The 16760-nt window shown below is 42.6% G+C and overlaps 3 protein-coding genes across 4 annotated transcripts in view; all 3 read right to left on the minus strand.

The window, feature by feature from the left end:
• The window catches only part of LOC119617624 (cell wall protein DAN4-like), a 2827-nt gene extending 779 nt beyond the window's left edge, over window positions 1-2048 (minus strand). Inside the window, exons 1-6 of the mRNA XM_037979181.1 lie at window positions 2040-2048; window positions 1911-1972; window positions 1732-1777; window positions 1527-1555; window positions 324-478; window positions 14-245 (exon numbers count right to left, since the gene is read on the minus strand). Coding sequence (XP_037835109.1) covers window positions 14-245; window positions 324-478; window positions 1527-1555; window positions 1732-1777; window positions 1911-1972; window positions 2040-2048 — 533 coding nt within the window. The remainder of the gene's footprint in view (window positions 1-13; window positions 246-323; window positions 479-1526; window positions 1556-1731; window positions 1778-1910; window positions 1973-2039) is intronic.
• Window positions 2004-3814, minus strand: LOC119617623 (adhesion G-protein coupled receptor G4-like). Its single transcript, XM_037979164.1, has 2 exons — window positions 3538-3814; window positions 2004-2366 (listed from the first exon to the last, which is right to left on the minus strand). Exons 1-2 carry the CDS (start codon window positions 3797-3799, stop codon window positions 2224-2226), a joined length of 405 nt encoding a protein of 134 aa, XP_037835092.1. The 5' UTR covers window positions 3800-3814; the 3' UTR covers window positions 2004-2223.
• A 2343-nt stretch (window positions 3815-6157) lies between these two features.
• The window catches only part of LOC108239009 (four and a half LIM domains protein 1), a 13208-nt gene continuing 2605 nt past the window's right edge, over window positions 6158-16760 (minus strand). Inside the window, exons 1-6 of one of the 2 annotated variants that reach the window (XM_017421443.3) lie at window positions 12135-12288; window positions 9054-9233; window positions 8776-8950; window positions 8310-8479; window positions 7974-8160; window positions 6158-6958 (exon numbers count right to left, since the gene is read on the minus strand). In XM_017421443.3, coding sequence (XP_017276932.1) covers window positions 6804-6958; window positions 7974-8160; window positions 8310-8479; window positions 8776-8950; window positions 9054-9209 — 843 coding nt within the window. In that variant the 5' untranslated portion in view covers window positions 9210-9233; window positions 12135-12288 and the 3' untranslated portion in view covers window positions 6158-6803. Of the gene's footprint in view, window positions 6959-7973; window positions 8161-8309; window positions 8480-8775; window positions 8951-9053; window positions 9234-12134; window positions 12289-16760 lie in introns of those variants that run through there. The other variant, XM_017421442.3, reaches the window with a different exon arrangement.

Raw genomic sequence — 16760 nt, forward strand, 5'->3', positions numbered from 1 at the left:
GGTGGGTGTTTGCAGTGTGGTGGAGGTGGTGGGAGTTTTCAGTGTGGTGGAGGTGGACGTTTGCAGTGTGGTGGAGGTGGTGGGAGTTTTCAGTGTGGTGGAGGTGGACGTTTGCAGTGTGGTGGAGGTGGTGGGAGTTTTCAGTGTGGTGGAGGTGGACAGTGTTGACGGTGATACGGTGGTTCTGACAGGACGAGGCTCCGTCACCAGAGTTGGAGGGCTGATGGTTGTGGTAAAAAGGCTTTCTGTAAAACAGAATCTGCATCAGATTTTCCTCGTCCGCCTCAAACTCAAGCATCTCACTGTCGGGCCTTTCTTCCTACCAAGAGGTGTGACACAGATGCTGCTGGCGTTGAGCAGCAGCTGCAGCAGTCCGCTCGAGTGGTTGTAGGGCTTTATGAGGTTTGAGTAAACCTCATTCTGGGCAGCTGCCACGTCTGATTTGGGGATTATATTTACATGAACCAGGAGGAGAAACCTGCATGAGAACAAAAAACAGCTGAGAGGATTTATTTTAGTTTTTTTCTCTTTACAGTCGTTCCTTTCATACATGTCAAGATACATGATCTTCACATCAAACTCTGAGGCAACTGGACATTTATTCCTTCAGTTTGCTTCATGTTGAAAATTATTACTGTGAAAACTACACTGATGGGACGTTTTGCTGCCTGTTTTGTGACGTTCTTTTTTTTTTACACATGGTTTGCCACACTTAAACTTTTTCTTTAGTGCTGCTATTCCATAATTACCAGTCATTTATTCTGTAGTTCTGACATTTGCTGAGCTTATGGGTCAATTTCTGTTATAATTCCTGCATTCATTTGATCATCTGCTTAAGGCTTAAGCAGAAAGATGAGTTGTATATTGTTTAATTTGACAATATTGTCTGTTTTACTAACAAACTGGGACTGCAGCAGACAGATTTACTGGTGCCAAAACCTTTCATTCAAAGATGAATAATATTAAGATACATTTATTTGGTCAACCTCCTTTCAAGCATTATAAATTATGACTTTATAATGAACTTATACATTGTATTTTTGCAAATATTTCTGTAGGAACATAACCTACTTATCTTTAAAAATATAATTTCAAAAGTAAAGTGATTTATTTTAACAAAGCAAGAAATCAGTTTTGAAATTAGTTATATTTGGACATCACCTAGGTGCACAGTGGTATTGATTTGGAGCATTAAAGTGAATAAACGTTGATTCAGAACACCAAGAAAATGAATTATGAAGTATCTAAAACAACTTTAATCAAATCACCAAGAAGAGATTTGTTAATTTGACCCAATTTTAGACATTTAAGATTGCCCTGTTTTGTGTAAAATTACACCATGTGTCCATAATGTTCGTTTTCTATCATTTTTCTTGTGGTTAAAAATTGTTTTTGATTACATTTATAGTCAAAAGACTTCATTAGTGCAACAAGTTGATCCTTAATGCTTGAGTTGACCAACTAGAAGCCGAGCAAACAGCCAGCGTGTAAAAAAAAAAACTTCAGAAAAATTATATCTTTGTTACCTGTTGTTATTTTTGGGAGCCCACCGCCTCTAAAGAATGACAAAAATGACACACGAGAGACATTTTAGTAAACGTGGATCCTGTTTCTCAGCTGCGTCTCGCATAAGTTCGACCTTCTGTTCTCTTGTTTCCTGTCGACACGTGCGCCGGAACGGTCGTATTTACTTTGAGCGAGCAGCTGCCTGTTCAGCTCCTGTGTGCTCACCGTTCGGTCTTTAGATGAGGCTTTCATGTGGTCCTCTGTGCCGGATCTGCGCAAGAGATCAGAGGGACTTAGTTTACGGCTTATCGGTTGTCCCTCTTTGACGCATGCTATGAAACGAGGTTTAATTTTGCCTACTGCAAGTGATTTTTATCACACAGTAAACTGAGATCTGCTCCTACCTGGTTGCTTCAAACACATCCACTCTGTGTATATTGATCCTGGAAGGTAGAACCTCTCTGAGCTGTAGGAACAACAAACAAAACACAAAAAGATTGTAGTCCAGCCCATCAGAACTATTTAATAGCTACCAAATTCATTGAAACTACTAGTTGATTACATTTTCCCATGTATGAAAGTTAGCAATTGTCTTAAAATCTTGTAAGTTGTTACACGAGGACTTGCACTGCTGTATGCATCCTGCAGATCAGATTTATTTCTTCTATTTGTTGTTGTTTTTAATTTTATAAAAGCTTGAGAAATGCCAGCAGTCAGTCAGGTCAGGTTTGAGTTCATAAAGTCACATTTGGTGTGTTTTACCCAGCTGTGTGCGATGTCTCTGGCGGTGTAGAGCTCGGTGTGGTTAACATCAGAGCGGATGATCGCAAACAGCAGTTTTATCTCATATATGGACCATTCTGCCAAAACACGAACAACCATTAGTTCCAAATGCTTTAAATGTTCGAATAAAGTTTTAAAATGTAATAATATAACTACACAAAACTTTGTATGTACGGTAATCTTTTTTTGTTATTTCTAAGTCCAAATTCTGGTGTGCATCTAACATATTTTCAAATTGTTCCAGATTTGTTTTATTATTAAAAGTCTTTGCTTTGCTAAAGGATTTCTGTTGTTTCTGTTTACAAAACAAAACAAACAGAGCTGAGCAGAAAACGAGCATCGGAAATTAAAACTTTAAATGACAAAGAACTTATTGTTCTGCCGTTCTTCAAACATTGTTGTCTAATCATTCAATGTTACTTCTGACGTAAAATAACCAAAATTATATCTGTTTCAACATGTTGGGCTTATTATTTCATCACTTTTCTCCTTGCAGTGTCCAAACTGTTATTATATCTTAAACATTTACATAACAATGCCATCAAGTTAAAAATTTTAGTATTGTAGCGACCTTAATATTATATATATGTTATAGTTTTTCCTTTAGTGGCCATCACAGACACAGATTACACAGATTACTTGCTCTTGCCAAACTAAATTAAAAATTTGTAGTTTAAATGAAACTAGCATAGCTTGAAGGAATGTATATTTCCTCAACACCGCGAAAGTTTTAAATAATGATCTTGTGCAATCTGTTCTTGGATTATCTGTTGGAGATGTCTCTTGGCTACTACCACTCCGAATTTTAGCTCGCTGTCTGTAAATCTGATGGAGGCATAGCCTTTTTTCTGTCGGCTTTATTGCCAAAGCTAACAAGGTTTATTAGCTGCGGCAGCCATCTTGACTCAGGTTGACTCCAGGAGTTAATTTGTTGGAGCTGTACAACCAGTGATTGCTATCTGAGAGGTTTACTGTGGTTCATGAGGCACACAAGCAATTACATGACTGCCTTTCATTGCAGCGGACAATAAAAAGGGAATAAGACGACAGGTTCCAGCCCTGCAGAGAATATCAAAATACTGCAGAACCTGGAGAACTGTTGTTAATGCCTACATCCAGTGACCTCAGTTTGACCAGCAGAGTAACCCAACAAAAGTAGGGAATAATAAATGCTGCTCTGCTTGCAGAACCTGCAAAAGATGAGGGACAGTCCAGGTTTTTCTAAAGTTTGGATCCAAGCGAACTCACCGCACTGCAGGCTGGTGTCGGGCAGCGGATCGCAGTACGAGCTGTCCCAGTATTTCCTCTCCCACTTAACCAGGTCCCCCTCTGTGCAGTTCAGTGACGTCACTTCCTGTTTGCTGCGCTCTCGCCCCCATATCCGAAACAAGGATAATTTGCCCAAGAAACGGCTATAGGGAATGATCTGAATACTCCCATCCTTGAGGGTGTGCCCTGCGCCCAGAGTGAGCGATCCATTGGGGGCCAGTTCGCAGCGCAGAGGGTTCATGAGAGGCTGATAGGTGTTGTTCTCTGGGAGATACAAAGAGGTTTATTACTCATTCAAAGGATAACAGTGAATATGTTTGTCGGACATGAATGAAGGAACTAAGAAGTGTCGAAGCAAAGCCCACCTGCTGTGATGCTGATGAAGTTTCCATTGACATACAGGGCAGGTCTGTCCTTTTGGTGAGACCAGGTGAGACACAGCGAATGCCACTGGGACGGCTGGAGGTTGATATGTGGAGCGGTCCATTCTACACCAAACAGCCAAACCACTAAACGCCCCCATTTTCCTCCCAAACCAAGCTCGGCGTACTGAGCCTCCGGGTGGCGGTACATGAAGATCGTCCACGGTGAGGAATTCAATACCTAGAAATGATGCGTTAATCCAAGCAGATGGGGGCGGGGGGAGAATCTGGAAGCAGGAGTTTCTCCTCATTACCTCTAGCTTGGTGTGAAAGCAGACGGTGAGCTCTTGGAGAGTAGGAATGGAGACCTGAGGCTTCAGTGTCCAGTGGCTGCATCCAGAGGGGAAGTGAGCCACCTGTCCCCACAGGCTGAGCTGAGGCGCTGATGGGAAACAGGTTCACTGTTAAAAGATCGTTTGCACAGCAAGAAAGGAACCTTCTGATGAGCCTAGTTCCTACTTCCAGGAGATAAAAACCTAAAGAGAGATTTCTGCTCTTAAAGAGTTGAATTTCATTGTTTTTGCACAACAAATGGTTGTAGACCACAATCATAACCTGCTGTTCTCCGGGGGGGTTACCAGCTTATAAATAAATAGGATTTATTAGACTCAAAACAACGTATTGAGGCTACATCTATGAGGACAATGTTTGCGAAAAGGGAACCATCCAACCCAATCTGATGCCAAGCTAAGGAGCCTGTTTATAGTTTTAATTAAATCCTGTAGTTTCAAGTCCAGTTTATAGGGAAGTACTTCTACATGTGGGGTGAAGCGTGAAGTCTTGATGTCAGAAGGCTTAGGTGATGTTTCTGATTGGGGTTTAAAGGTAAAACATCTGAACCTTTGTCCAAACGCTACAGTTTGACGTCCTGTCCCATCACGTCTGACTTTCACAGGGGTTATTTCCAGTTTCATTTATTTTTTTTGTCATTTAGGAAGTTAAATTCACCAAATAGAAAAAAAAATTGGCAGTAAAACATGTTACATCAGCCCTTTATAACTACAAAATATTTTCATTTCCATTTGTAAGGTTCCGATTCGAAGGTTAGTTTAACACAATGCCAAAAAAAAACTTATTTTTGCTACAAAATGCATAAAGTTGGAAGACTAAAGACAGCAAACTGAATCTTTACATCCAGGGTTTTTCTTTTCTTAAAGTGTTTTTTTTAATTTAGTTTGAATCCGATTATTCTTGTTCCCTTTTTGTAGGAAACAAAGTTCCAACTAGTTAACATTTCAAAATAAATCTAACAGTTTGCTTGAAGGGTAAAACATTAATCTCAGCACATTGCAGCAGCTTCCCTTTTTTAGCGGCATTGATGTTTGTTCTAGATGTGTTTTTGGACAGTTTTACAACCATCACAGGAACTTTCTCACCAAGTTGGAATTTTAAAGGTAGTAAATTTAAATGATAAACCTTTCACGTTTGTGGGAACCATGTTAAAAAAAAAAAAAACTTTTTTATTTTTCTTTTACAACTGAAAAGATGCAGTAATATATAAATAATTGTAGCATCTTGGTGTGTTTTTTTTTTCATGCTTCTCACCTTGCTCCTGAGCAGAAGCCGGGCTTCTCAGCAAAGACAGAGTCACGAACACTTTGATGAGTTTTTCTAAGAAAATCATCACAAATCTGAAAAACAATGTAAATTTTCTTTAGTTAGATTTCTTGCATTAGCATAAAACAGCTCATATTACTTTAGGTTAGTGAAAAGAAACTTTTAAGCAGTCACTCTAACACTCACTAATGTGTCCAGTTTGATAATTAAAGAAGCTCTTACCTTTTTAAAGGAATATAAACCATGAAAAGTAAAAAGGATCTTGGAGGTAAATCCTGCTCTGGAGTCACAAGCAACGGCTGTGAAGTGGCGTCTGCCTCTGATTGGTCTGATTGCGTAACTTTATGTGCCGAGAACACAAGGAGACGGGAAGAGCGCACGCAAATATTGCGTTTCATTTTATGCGAGCAATATATCAGAGTTAAAAGTTTACCGCCGCCAAAAGGCATAAAGTGAATCCTAATTAGCTCCACCAAACATGGACGGTTTTCTGCAAACAGCTTCTGTCTGTTTAGTGTTTTATCACCTCTTTGCACCTGTCTTATTCTCGATGCAACCCGGGGATAATAATAAAGGGCTCCATGTCCACGTGAAACTTGTTAAAACAATAAACACAAAACTTTTTGTCTTACGTGGAAAGTTTATTTTATATAACTGCGACGACACATCAAGGCATGCGGCAAATATTTCACTTTTACAACTATTTCTGTCTTTCCATGGAGTGAAAACTGAATAGAAAAGTGCATAAAGTTTTATAGATCAAATATATTTTTACACATGATAATAAAAAATTGGTTATTTAATCTTGACATATTGCCACTAAAAAAATGTAGGAAAACAATTAGGCATAAAAGGCACAGAAGAGATTCTCACAGTAATACAACTTTAAACATACTTGTACTTTTTTTCTTTTGACATCCTGGATTATAACTTTAAAAATATACAAACTAAACCTTTGTTTGTTTGAACACTTCAGCGACATGAAACAGATGCTGCTGATTGAATCTTTTTTTTAGCTTTACAAAAACAGACTGAAGAATGAAATTGACACAACCTGTTAATAAATTCAATGATTCCAGATTTATTTCACCAACCAAGCTGACCTCAGCTACCTGGGAAATTATTTATTTATGCAGCATCAGAACTAACACACTCAGTAAAAGCCACCTAAACATAGGGGGAGAATATTGAAATGTAGGCACAGTTCTCCTTGTAAAAAGGACTACAAAGTTAGGAGGCCATTTTGTTTCTTAACACAGGAAGCGGTCACTCCTTGTTGGCGCAGTCGGAGCAGAGGATGTCTCCGTCTTTGGTCACGAAGCGTTTGTTGGACAGACTGAGGGAGCATCTCTTGCAGTTGAAGCAGTATTCGTGCCACGAGCTGCCCTCGAAGTTCACAACATTCACACCTTTCCCAAAACCTGGAAGAAGAGGAGAAGAGAGTCAGAGACGGAGCTGATCTGGACCTGTTTGTTACCGGCTCAGTGGTGCTAAAACCTCAGGCTCTGACATGTTTTACATCATAAAACACCATGTCCCTTAGCCTGGGAAGAATCTGACATACTTGTGGTTTTAAGCTCAGTGTTGTAAAATAGATCCAACCTCCTGAACGTGGAGGGTGAGGTGGCTGCAGTTTACACTTCCACCTCTAGGTGTCACCAGAAACCTACAAGTTGGATCTTAACCTGGTTCTGCTCAGCAGTTGTTGTTGGAGAACACAAACCATTTAATGAAGAATCTCATCAACCAATATATTACTGTATCTATTCATAACTGCTGTTGTCATCTCTTTAGGCTGAATATGGTATTGGCAGTCATTTTTAAAGTTATTTTAGTTCCTGCAGATCTTCTCAGGACTCCTCCCTTGTTTCACAGCTCACCTTGGGCTCCTGACCTCAGCTTCAGGCACCACTTCTGTGCCGTATTCTATTTGCCTCACGTGTGGATTTGTGTTAAAGTTAACCCACACAGCTTTCTGATTTCGGTTCCCATTTAAAATGTACTTTATTGTTCATGCATAGGCACTTTTTTGAGATGCTACTCCACCTTTTTTAGGACTGATACTATTCAAATTAGTTTATGTGTCCCAGTTTGGGGAGAAGCCACAGATTTTTTTCCTTGCCTTTAAAACAAACACATCAGTGACTGTTTCTGTCTAACCAGTAGATTGTTCAGACTGTCAGACAAACTATTGATTTTTATTGTTTGGTTTTGAGCAGATTGTTTGTGGCACTGTGAAGGAACCTTTACTGAGCTAAGGTGGGGTCAGATCGTCTCCTCTCGTTTCCAGTTTTTAGTTCAAGCTAAGCTAACGACCCGCCTGCAGCCTCACAGACAGGAAGATAAGCGGTGGGTTCTGCACGTCTAATAGTCCTGTTTCAGATTCACAACTCTGAGCTACATCTAGGAAAGTCTTAGTTTGTAACTGAAGGCAACCTGTGATGGGGTTCTGGCAGCCGCCGCACTTCTTGGCCACAGAGCTCTTGTAGCAGTCGACACAGAAGACCTGGTCCTGGTGTTTGGTGAAACTGGACCCAGCCAGAGGCTTTGCACAGGAGCTGCACACAAAGCAGTGGCTGTGCCATGGCTGCTCCTGGTAGTTCACTCCTCCAGACGTTATTGGCTTTACACAGAAATGAGGGTTATCATTATACATCTGAATGTAGATGCTGAACAGTGGATTAAAATTAGAATAAAAGTACAAGTAGGATGAGGTGGGATTGTACTGTAGGCAAAGTGTCTGAGCTGGTTCTCTTTTTTTACACCAAATACCTTCTTGCAGCTGACGCAGTGTTTGGCGAATTTCTCATCATAGCATGGGTTACAGTAAACATCAGTTCCTTTTGTGAGGAAACTCTGAGATCCTATGGGTCTTTTACAGCCGGCACAAGTGAAGCACTCGTCGTGCCACGAGTTTCCTTTGTACACAACAGTCTCTGTGCCTGCAGGAGACAAGAAATGGGTGTTTAATATTTACAGTCTGTAGATTCAGCTAGAGGCAGTGTTTCCAAGTTTTTTTTCAAATGTTTTGATTCAATGCAGGAAGACTACAGTTTGTAGGCTTGGAACATACGTACTTATAAACTGTGATAGGGTTCGTTTTCTTTAGTTTTCAAATTATCTTTAATCTGCTGGCACTTTAATATTTTATCTCCGTAAGCTGACTGTTTGGGAGGTTTTTCAGCACAGTGCATCTCTCCTAACGGTACGAAGCTGGGCATGCAGGAGCTGCTCGTACCGGCCAGGATGGACTTATAGCAGCCGTGGCAGCGCGGCGCGTCCTCTCTCGAGCAGCACTTCACGCACATGATGCGGTCATCCTTGGTGTTGAACGGCTCTTTGGCCAGAGGCTTGTAACACTTTGCACAGCGGAAACATTCTTCGTGCCAGGAGCGTCCCTTGTGGCTCAGCTCCTGATGGAGAAAAAGGAGTTTCCTTCAGAGACGGTGAGCAGACTGCAGAGGGCGCCGCACGTCCAGGACCTCTTTTAAACGTAAATTCATGCGGAGAACGCACCTTTGTCTCCACAGAGATGGGTCGATGGCACTCGACGCAGGAGCTGGCGCAGAACTTCGTGTGGCAGCGGACGCAGACGGGCTTCCCCTCGCTGCGGACAAACCTCTTCCCTCCGAGGTCCTCGCGGCAGTAGAAACACTGCGAGCTGTCTGCCATCGTCGCGTCGAGGTCGACTCACACCTGCAGCAGAAACGGGACAAAACGAGAAGGTAAATAACGTCCGCAATTATAGTATGAGCTCGTTGGAAATAGGACTTCTGCTAAGAATTATTATAAATACTTTTTGGTCATTTGGAAATAATAAATTAATTTGAGCAGCTGTTCTTTGTTCTGTTTCTCTAACTTCGAGCTCTGTGAGCTGCTCAAGCTGCGAGTGGAAAACAGTGATTTCATTTTCTAAATCTAAAAATTTAAGTCATGCTGACAGCTGTCTGTAAGCGGGATCTGAACCTTTAGTCATCCTTGTTGTAGAGCGATACCCAGAGCCGCCACAGGGTGGCACTGTTGACACATTTTGAAAATGTAATGAAGGAAACAGCTTCTAAAAGAGGTTTGGTTTTTATAAGATTTTTTATGACTTGCTTTGACAGAACAATGCCAGTGAAAGTAAATGTTAGTTTTGTGTGAATATAACTCATCTCTGAACTCATGAAGGAGCTCACATATGATGTAATAAAGTCTATAGATGGGATGATAGTCATGGAAATAAACGGCAGCATGTTTTTGTTGTTGTTTTGCATTTTGATGACCTACTTTGAATTATTTTACGTCAGCTCTACCAGAGTTTTGGAACACCAATATTTTTAGACTTGAATCAGAAGTGAAGCTGGCCCAGTGAATAAACTAACGTTTCATTAAGTCAAAGCTTTCCTGCAGTAGTTGGTTTAAATTCAGCCTTTAAAGTTAACGCTGTGTTTCTCCATCCTTTGCAACTTTACTTTAATCCTTTTTTTGATCCAAAGTCTGCTCCTGTTATATGAAGCACAGAATCTTATTCTTTCAACCTGATTGTTATTAATCGTCTCATTCTCATTATTTCTTTCCCCTGTTTACTTTGATACTCATTCCTGCAGTTTGTGAGTAATCAGCTGGACTCCAGGAAAGCTCCAGGACTGGTTTCCTTTGGCTTTTGGGATTAATTTGTTTGAATTACTGCAGAAAATATTTATGCCTACCACATTTATCTTTAAAACAAATCTGGCTTTCTGGTAAATACATTTTCTTATGAAATTATTTGATATTACTCACTGACTATTTTCTGGTTGCAGCAAATTTTAATAAATATGTTCTAATCAAAGGAATCCTAAAAATACTAATGTGGATCAGGATCATCACCAACTGACTCCTGAGATATTTCTGTAGCAATATTTCCAATTTAATGGCATCTATTCATCTGTTAACAATAAAGTACAAAGTACAAAGCTGACATCAGATTTGAATAAATTATTGATTAACAAGCTTCTGCAGAACCTGAAGACCTCCTGAAGAGCAGGGAAACAGCTAAAACATGCAGGATTCAGGACTGGACACCACTGTTTTTTTAAGTTTTCAGACCTGCAGACCAATTTCTGCTTTTAGCTTCCAAATATTCTTTGCAACAACTTACCAACCCGTGTACTGTGTATCTTAATGAAGCCACAAAATATCAAGATATTCGTTATAATCCATATTATCACGCTCTGTTTGTAATTATAAGCAAAATGTTCAGAAAGTGTCATTTACTTTTTTAACAGATTTTGCATGTTTTGCTTTTAATTTCACTTTATAAATGCACTGACTTGGTTCTTCAATGAGACTGTTTAAAAAACACTTGTGAGCTGCCCACGCAGAGGACTAAAATCACCATGCTGAGCCCCGTAATTCTGATCACAGAGCTGTGATTACATGGTTAGGACTTGAGATTATAAATAAAACACATTGTGGTAAAATCACAGCTATCGAAGAAGAAAAAAAACAAAAAGCAAATGTGGAGGAAGGGATGGCGGCAGTCTGTTCGCGCAGTAATTTCCCACATTAAGGTCACGCTGGCTGGCTCGGAGGAATTCTGCCGAACGGCTGAGGGACAGCTGTGTTTGTGTCGACGTGACGGGGTGAACACATGAAGGAATGCCCCGCATGGAGGAGCGTGGTGAGATCGGGACTGATCGCAGCTCGTTGATAGAGTCGGTACGCACGCACGCACACACACACACACACACAAACACACACCACATCCTACATGAGCTACTTCCTATAAAAACAACAAACTGCAGGGTTCTCCTGGTTCCAGCCTCATGCCAGCGGAGATTTATGAGGAAGTTACGGATTTGGCCAAAGACAATCCCACAAGTTAGCAAATGCTTAAACCAATTATCTGTCCCTAGATGTAAAGGTTAGGACCAACAGAGTTGTGTGTGATGCCCTGGATTCATCGTGTCGTCTTTCCCAGGGAGGAAGCTGTAATTTGTCAGGTGGTTCAATCTGATCCGAAGCACTGGGATGGATTTCAGTTAATAAACACCATGTTAACGACAAGGCCAGAGGAAAAAAAGTGGGCCGAATTAAGTTTGATTTGAAGAAAACCAGAATCAGATAAAAAGGCGTAGCATTCCTTCACCTGCCTTCTTCTGTCCCAACGTTTTAAAGTTAGGTGGTGTGTTGAGAAGCGGCCAGCGTACGTGTGGAAGCAGCTCCGTTCTCTTTGTGCAACAGTGCCGCGAGCTATGCTTTCCTGTTGAGTCATCGCCGAAGTAGTGTTTGAACAGTCGCTCAGGCTTTTCACACAAAGTTGCCGATGTGCTTTTTTAGGTGGTGCAAGAGGGAAGTAAGTCCTTCGGGGTCATATAAGGAGCAGTCCCGGTCCTTTAATGGCACACCCGCATGTACTGGTATGTGGATATAAATTCACTGCCCAAAGCATTCGTTGATCTCACTTCACCATATTGTGCTTTAGGTGATCAAGCATGTTGTTTCTCCAGGGACGCACTAAAACAAACATTCAGGGCAACATTAAACCTCCCCAACAGTCCAAGAAACATTTTAATCCAGCATTTAAAAGCATTGTTGTGGTCAGGGAGGGAATAATAGACGGTGCTGTGTTACCTGGAGTCAGAGTCGAGCCTGTTGGAGGTTAGAGGTGCTGCTGCTCCTCCTCTGGGTTTGCCTTCTCAGCAGACAATAAACTAACTAACTGAGGCTGACTTCATTGTCACTGGACATATTTCCCAATTGGTGACCTAATCCATTACTTATTAGTGGAGAGGAAACAGCAGGGGTTTTGTTTGGTTAGTGGGTGAGGCTGCTGATCTGTCTCCGGTGGCTGTTTCTGCCCTCCTCCTTTCTTTTTTCCAAACGTTACCTGCCTTCAACCCACAGATAATTGTTGTTTAGGTTTTAAAAAAAAAGCTGCAGATAAGGCTGCAGTAAGACATGGCTGCCAGCACCGTGGAGGTCTTATCTGACGGGAATCGAACCAGCGGCGGACATGAATCCAGCCGGGGTCCACACGTCGAGGTCTGCGTGAGGACGCTGCCGCTGCATGTTCGCACCTCGCGCCGCAGCCAAACAAAGGCTCGACACGCGTCATTTCCCTCTGGTTGGAGCTGCCAGAACACAACTCCGATCGCCATGACGACGGGGACAAACTTCCTCTGCGGCGGACCACAGACCTGCAGCTTAAAGGCTCACACTGTTCGAATAGAAATGTATCCGAAAACAACTTCACTCCATTTCCTGTTAGAAGCCTTTGCTTGACACTCGCAGTTGAGGATTGTGTCATTTCGTGTTTTTCTAAATGTCAGCAAATTCGCTGAAGATGGGAGGAAATTGAGTTTTCTTGGTAGAAAGACGGACTGAAAACACACAACGCCTACGTTATGTCTACATCAGGTGTTTTGGATTGTTTGTAACAACATTATAGTTTTAAAGGCATTGCAGAAATCCAATATATGAGCCTCCAGGTGACTCATTTTTGCCCGCAGCCATGAGAGGCGGGCGATAATGTGACTGCTTGTGTGTCTCATCTGTTAGCAAAATATTTCATTAACCCTTGGACGGATTTTAATGAAACTCTCAGGAAGCAGCCACCGGATGCACACCTAGAAAGGATTAACTTTTGGAGTCAACTTAATTCAAGATAGCCGCCACAGCCAATCAGCTTTGGCAGACACAAAAATGGCTACAACTCGGTGAAACTTGCAAATATCAAGGTGCAATCTGACGTGGCGGTAGCTGAGAGTCATCTCCAACACGCCATCCGTTGCGCAACTTTTTCTGCTTAAAAAAAACATTAACGGTAAATGTCTGCGTCGGCTCCGTCTGTCTGTTAGCGAAATATCTCATGAACCACTGGACGGATTTTAAGGAAACTCTTAAAAACCTAATCATCGGGTACGCGTCTACAACTGATTCACTCCTGGAGTCGGCTCAGTTTAAGATGGCTGCTACAGGTCATCAACTTCAGCCGACACAAAAAATGGTGACAATTTGGTCAATTTTACAAACCTTGAGCTGAAATTTGACGGGCAGTAGCTGAGAGTCATCCCCAACGCGTGCTCCGAGCACTAACAGATGACAACCGATGGGCTTTTTCTTTCGAGGAATGTTAGTTCTTGTTTCAGCGTTTTGTGGCTTTTTATGATCAAAGGCTCATCCTTCACTGGATTACGAGCTTAGAGGACAAAGTGTTTGTGTACTCCATGTGAAATCCTGCTGAAGCCATTAAAACCTGAAACACCTGACTGCTGCTCACTGCTTTGAGAAACTGGAGGGTTTTGGTTTTTCCTGCGTTGGGTCGGGAGCGCAGAGGGGTGACGTCGCGTCGCGAGGCAAAGTGAAATTCCTTTGCACGTTTAGAACCCGGCAGACAGGAAGCCCGATGCAAAACAAGGCTGCGCAAACATGACTGGACACACGGGAACAGTGTGTGTTATTTTGGAGTGTCTGCATTAAAAAAAAAAGCAGCCGTGTGTGTGTGTGTGTGTGTGTTAAGGTGAGCTTATCACTGAGGAATGCAGTGGAAAACTGAGACAGGAAATCTCCATCAGGACTGCGGAGCTGGCACCATCCAGCTGCACACACTGAACTGTTTAAGCCGGCCGGCCGTCGCCGTTCACGCCCGAGGTTTACTCGCGTTAAACACGGGCTCGCAGAACCGTTATCGTCCGGATTTCCTGGCTGTTTAACGACACAGGAAGCTTAAACGTGCAAACTATTGATTTAATCTGAACCTCCACAGTAATCTGTATTTGAGCCGGGCTCTCCTCGGCCTCCTGTCTGTTTCTGGCCAAACTTCCAGCTACTGCTGCAAAAAACAAAAAAAAATTTAAAAACAGTAATAGTGTCACTCTTGGCTCCTGGTCTGCATTTTGTTTTTTGTTTTAAAAATCAGCAATAAGAGCCTGCATTTAGTTTAGATGTTAATAAGTGAAACGATTTAGATTACAGGAACGCAAATGTTTGTAACTTTGTCATTAACTTCACGCGTTTCTGCAAACATCTGTTGCTTTATGCATTAAGGTGAAACACACACACACTCATTTATAGTCCAACATTCTGCTGTTTTCTCTTTCCTGAGAGGCCACATCTGCACGAAAAGATCCGAAAATCTTTAAGTTTGAAATCAAAATCCTTGGTTTGTTTTGTTTATGTCTCCAGTATCGCCTGTGTCAGCTGTATAGATGACTCCTTGTTGACTTTTACTGATGTCGTGTCTAATTAAATTCTTTCTGACTTTTAGAGGTGCTTACAGAAGTAATAACTGAACTTTGACCAACACATTCGAGGAGCAGCTTCGCTTTAAATGCCCGTCTTTAATCGCCATTTCATCCCTCAGTCCAGATACTTGGAACGCCTTTGAGGTTCGCTGGCGTTCCTCAAAAACCCACCGCCGCTCCCGCCTCTGATTCCGATCGTGCTAGCTTAAAAACAAATACACGAGTGCTGAAAACTGAGCAGCAGAGTTCAGCTCAACACCACAGCAGCCCTACGGCAGGAGAGATTGAGTAATTGTTTTCCCTGGCTCCGGAGGACAACATTCCAATCAGTGGAATAAAGGCGATCCAACGGATCGGAGTCGTGCAGGAACACGGCGCGCCTTCGCTGCGACAGGCAGCACCGACCGACGTGACGCCTTCACCAGGAGCTGAAGGTTGGCTCCGCGTTGACTTACAGGCTCGGTGACTGAGACGTCTGTCCGAGCTGACGGAAAACGATTCGCTTCCGGGGAGTTTCTGCGGCATGTCTCAGGGTAAGAGGAGCACCAGAGCAGCTCCGCTGGGAAGGAGGAGGCCTCCTTCAGGCCTCCTTCAGGCCTCCTTCAGGCTCAGAGCTGACGGCAACATTTCAAGTGAAGACTTCTCAGGACGTCTCCTGGGCTTCTTTGGCTCCAGTCTGCAAGCAGCTTCCCTGTAAATCTCAGCATTTAATCATTCTTCCAGACTCCAGCAGGAGCCAACTGAGATGTTTTCTAGATTTTTTTTAAAAAAAAGGACCTAAATGAGGAGTTCTTCAGGGTAAAAAAAAAAAAGCCTAAAGCTCTGAGACTTTTCACATACTGATGGAGAAACGTAACGATTCAGTACTCGGATGTTTCTGCACAGATTTGAGTCACTGAAACGAAATAAAACACAATCCTGTAAAATAAAAACAAACCCTTTTTCAAGTTTTAACACAGGTTCATAAAGGAGTTCCTTCCCCCATCGTCTTCCAGCTTTATCGGCACGCTGTGTGTCTGTTTCCCACCCGGCGAAGTGCCGAAACCTCTGAGAGAACAGTCAGAGGGCGGCGTACGCAGGGCTGTGTGTTCGGGTCTGTTAGCAGGAAGCTGCGGCTGCTGGGATGCTTACGGATTATCAAGACAGGAAGAAGAAACCAAACTCCGCAGAAGCAAACAACGTGCGCTTTATCCTGCTGGGTTTTGTCTGGCTTTGTGTTACCGTGACATCCAATCAGCCTCTCCTTTAACAGCGCTCTGCGAGCCTGTGGAAACTGGAGAGTTCGGGTGTTTGTTGGTGAAAGGCTTCTCCGTTCTTGCATTACAAAGAAGTTCAGCTTCGAAGGTTCACGTGTTTGTTTGTTTCAGTGGGTGAGAACCTTCGGACGCCGGGCAGACTTTCACCACAGTCCCGCTGTGGTCGTCTTGATGAAACGTTCAAGGCTTTTTTCCCCCTAAAGTAGGCGCTGTAGCCGGAACGTTAGACTGCCGTGTCTTTCACACGGAGGATGCAACTGTGATCACTTCAACAAAGAATTTTCAAATTTTATCATTTTCTTTCTACTTGAAACTCAGTCCATCCTAAATCCACACAGCCTCAAAAAAAAAAAGCTGCAAGCGCCTCACTGTTTTTTCTTGAATTTCCTGAATCTCTTGCCATTCCTACATTTTATACATTCTTGCTCCTCGCAGTGGGACACGCCTGGAAAACCTCCAGCTACAGGCATCCTGACCTCCTCCGCCGGCTCTCCCCAGATGACCGAACTCCTCCCGTTACCACCAAAGTATCTGTCGGAGACGAGTTGGCGTCTCTACGGATGAAGCTCGTTCCGTCGGTCACCATCTACATCCCTCGAGCGCAGAGGAGCGCTGGAACATGGAAGCTCCTGGAAACTGAGCGCTTTTTTGCCTGTAAGCTCAGCTCCTTCTTCACCGGAGCAACGTTCTCATTACTGTAGACTGTTGGTGCGTCTCCTTCTCCGTCCTGAACAAAACATTGAGATGCTTTAACCCCC

Source organism: Kryptolebias marmoratus, linkage group LG13 (genome assembly GCF_001649575.2).
Source record: "Kryptolebias marmoratus isolate JLee-2015 linkage group LG13, ASM164957v2, whole genome shotgun sequence".
In the NCBI taxonomy this organism is placed as follows: domain Eukaryota; kingdom Metazoa; phylum Chordata; class Actinopteri; order Cyprinodontiformes; family Rivulidae; genus Kryptolebias; species Kryptolebias marmoratus.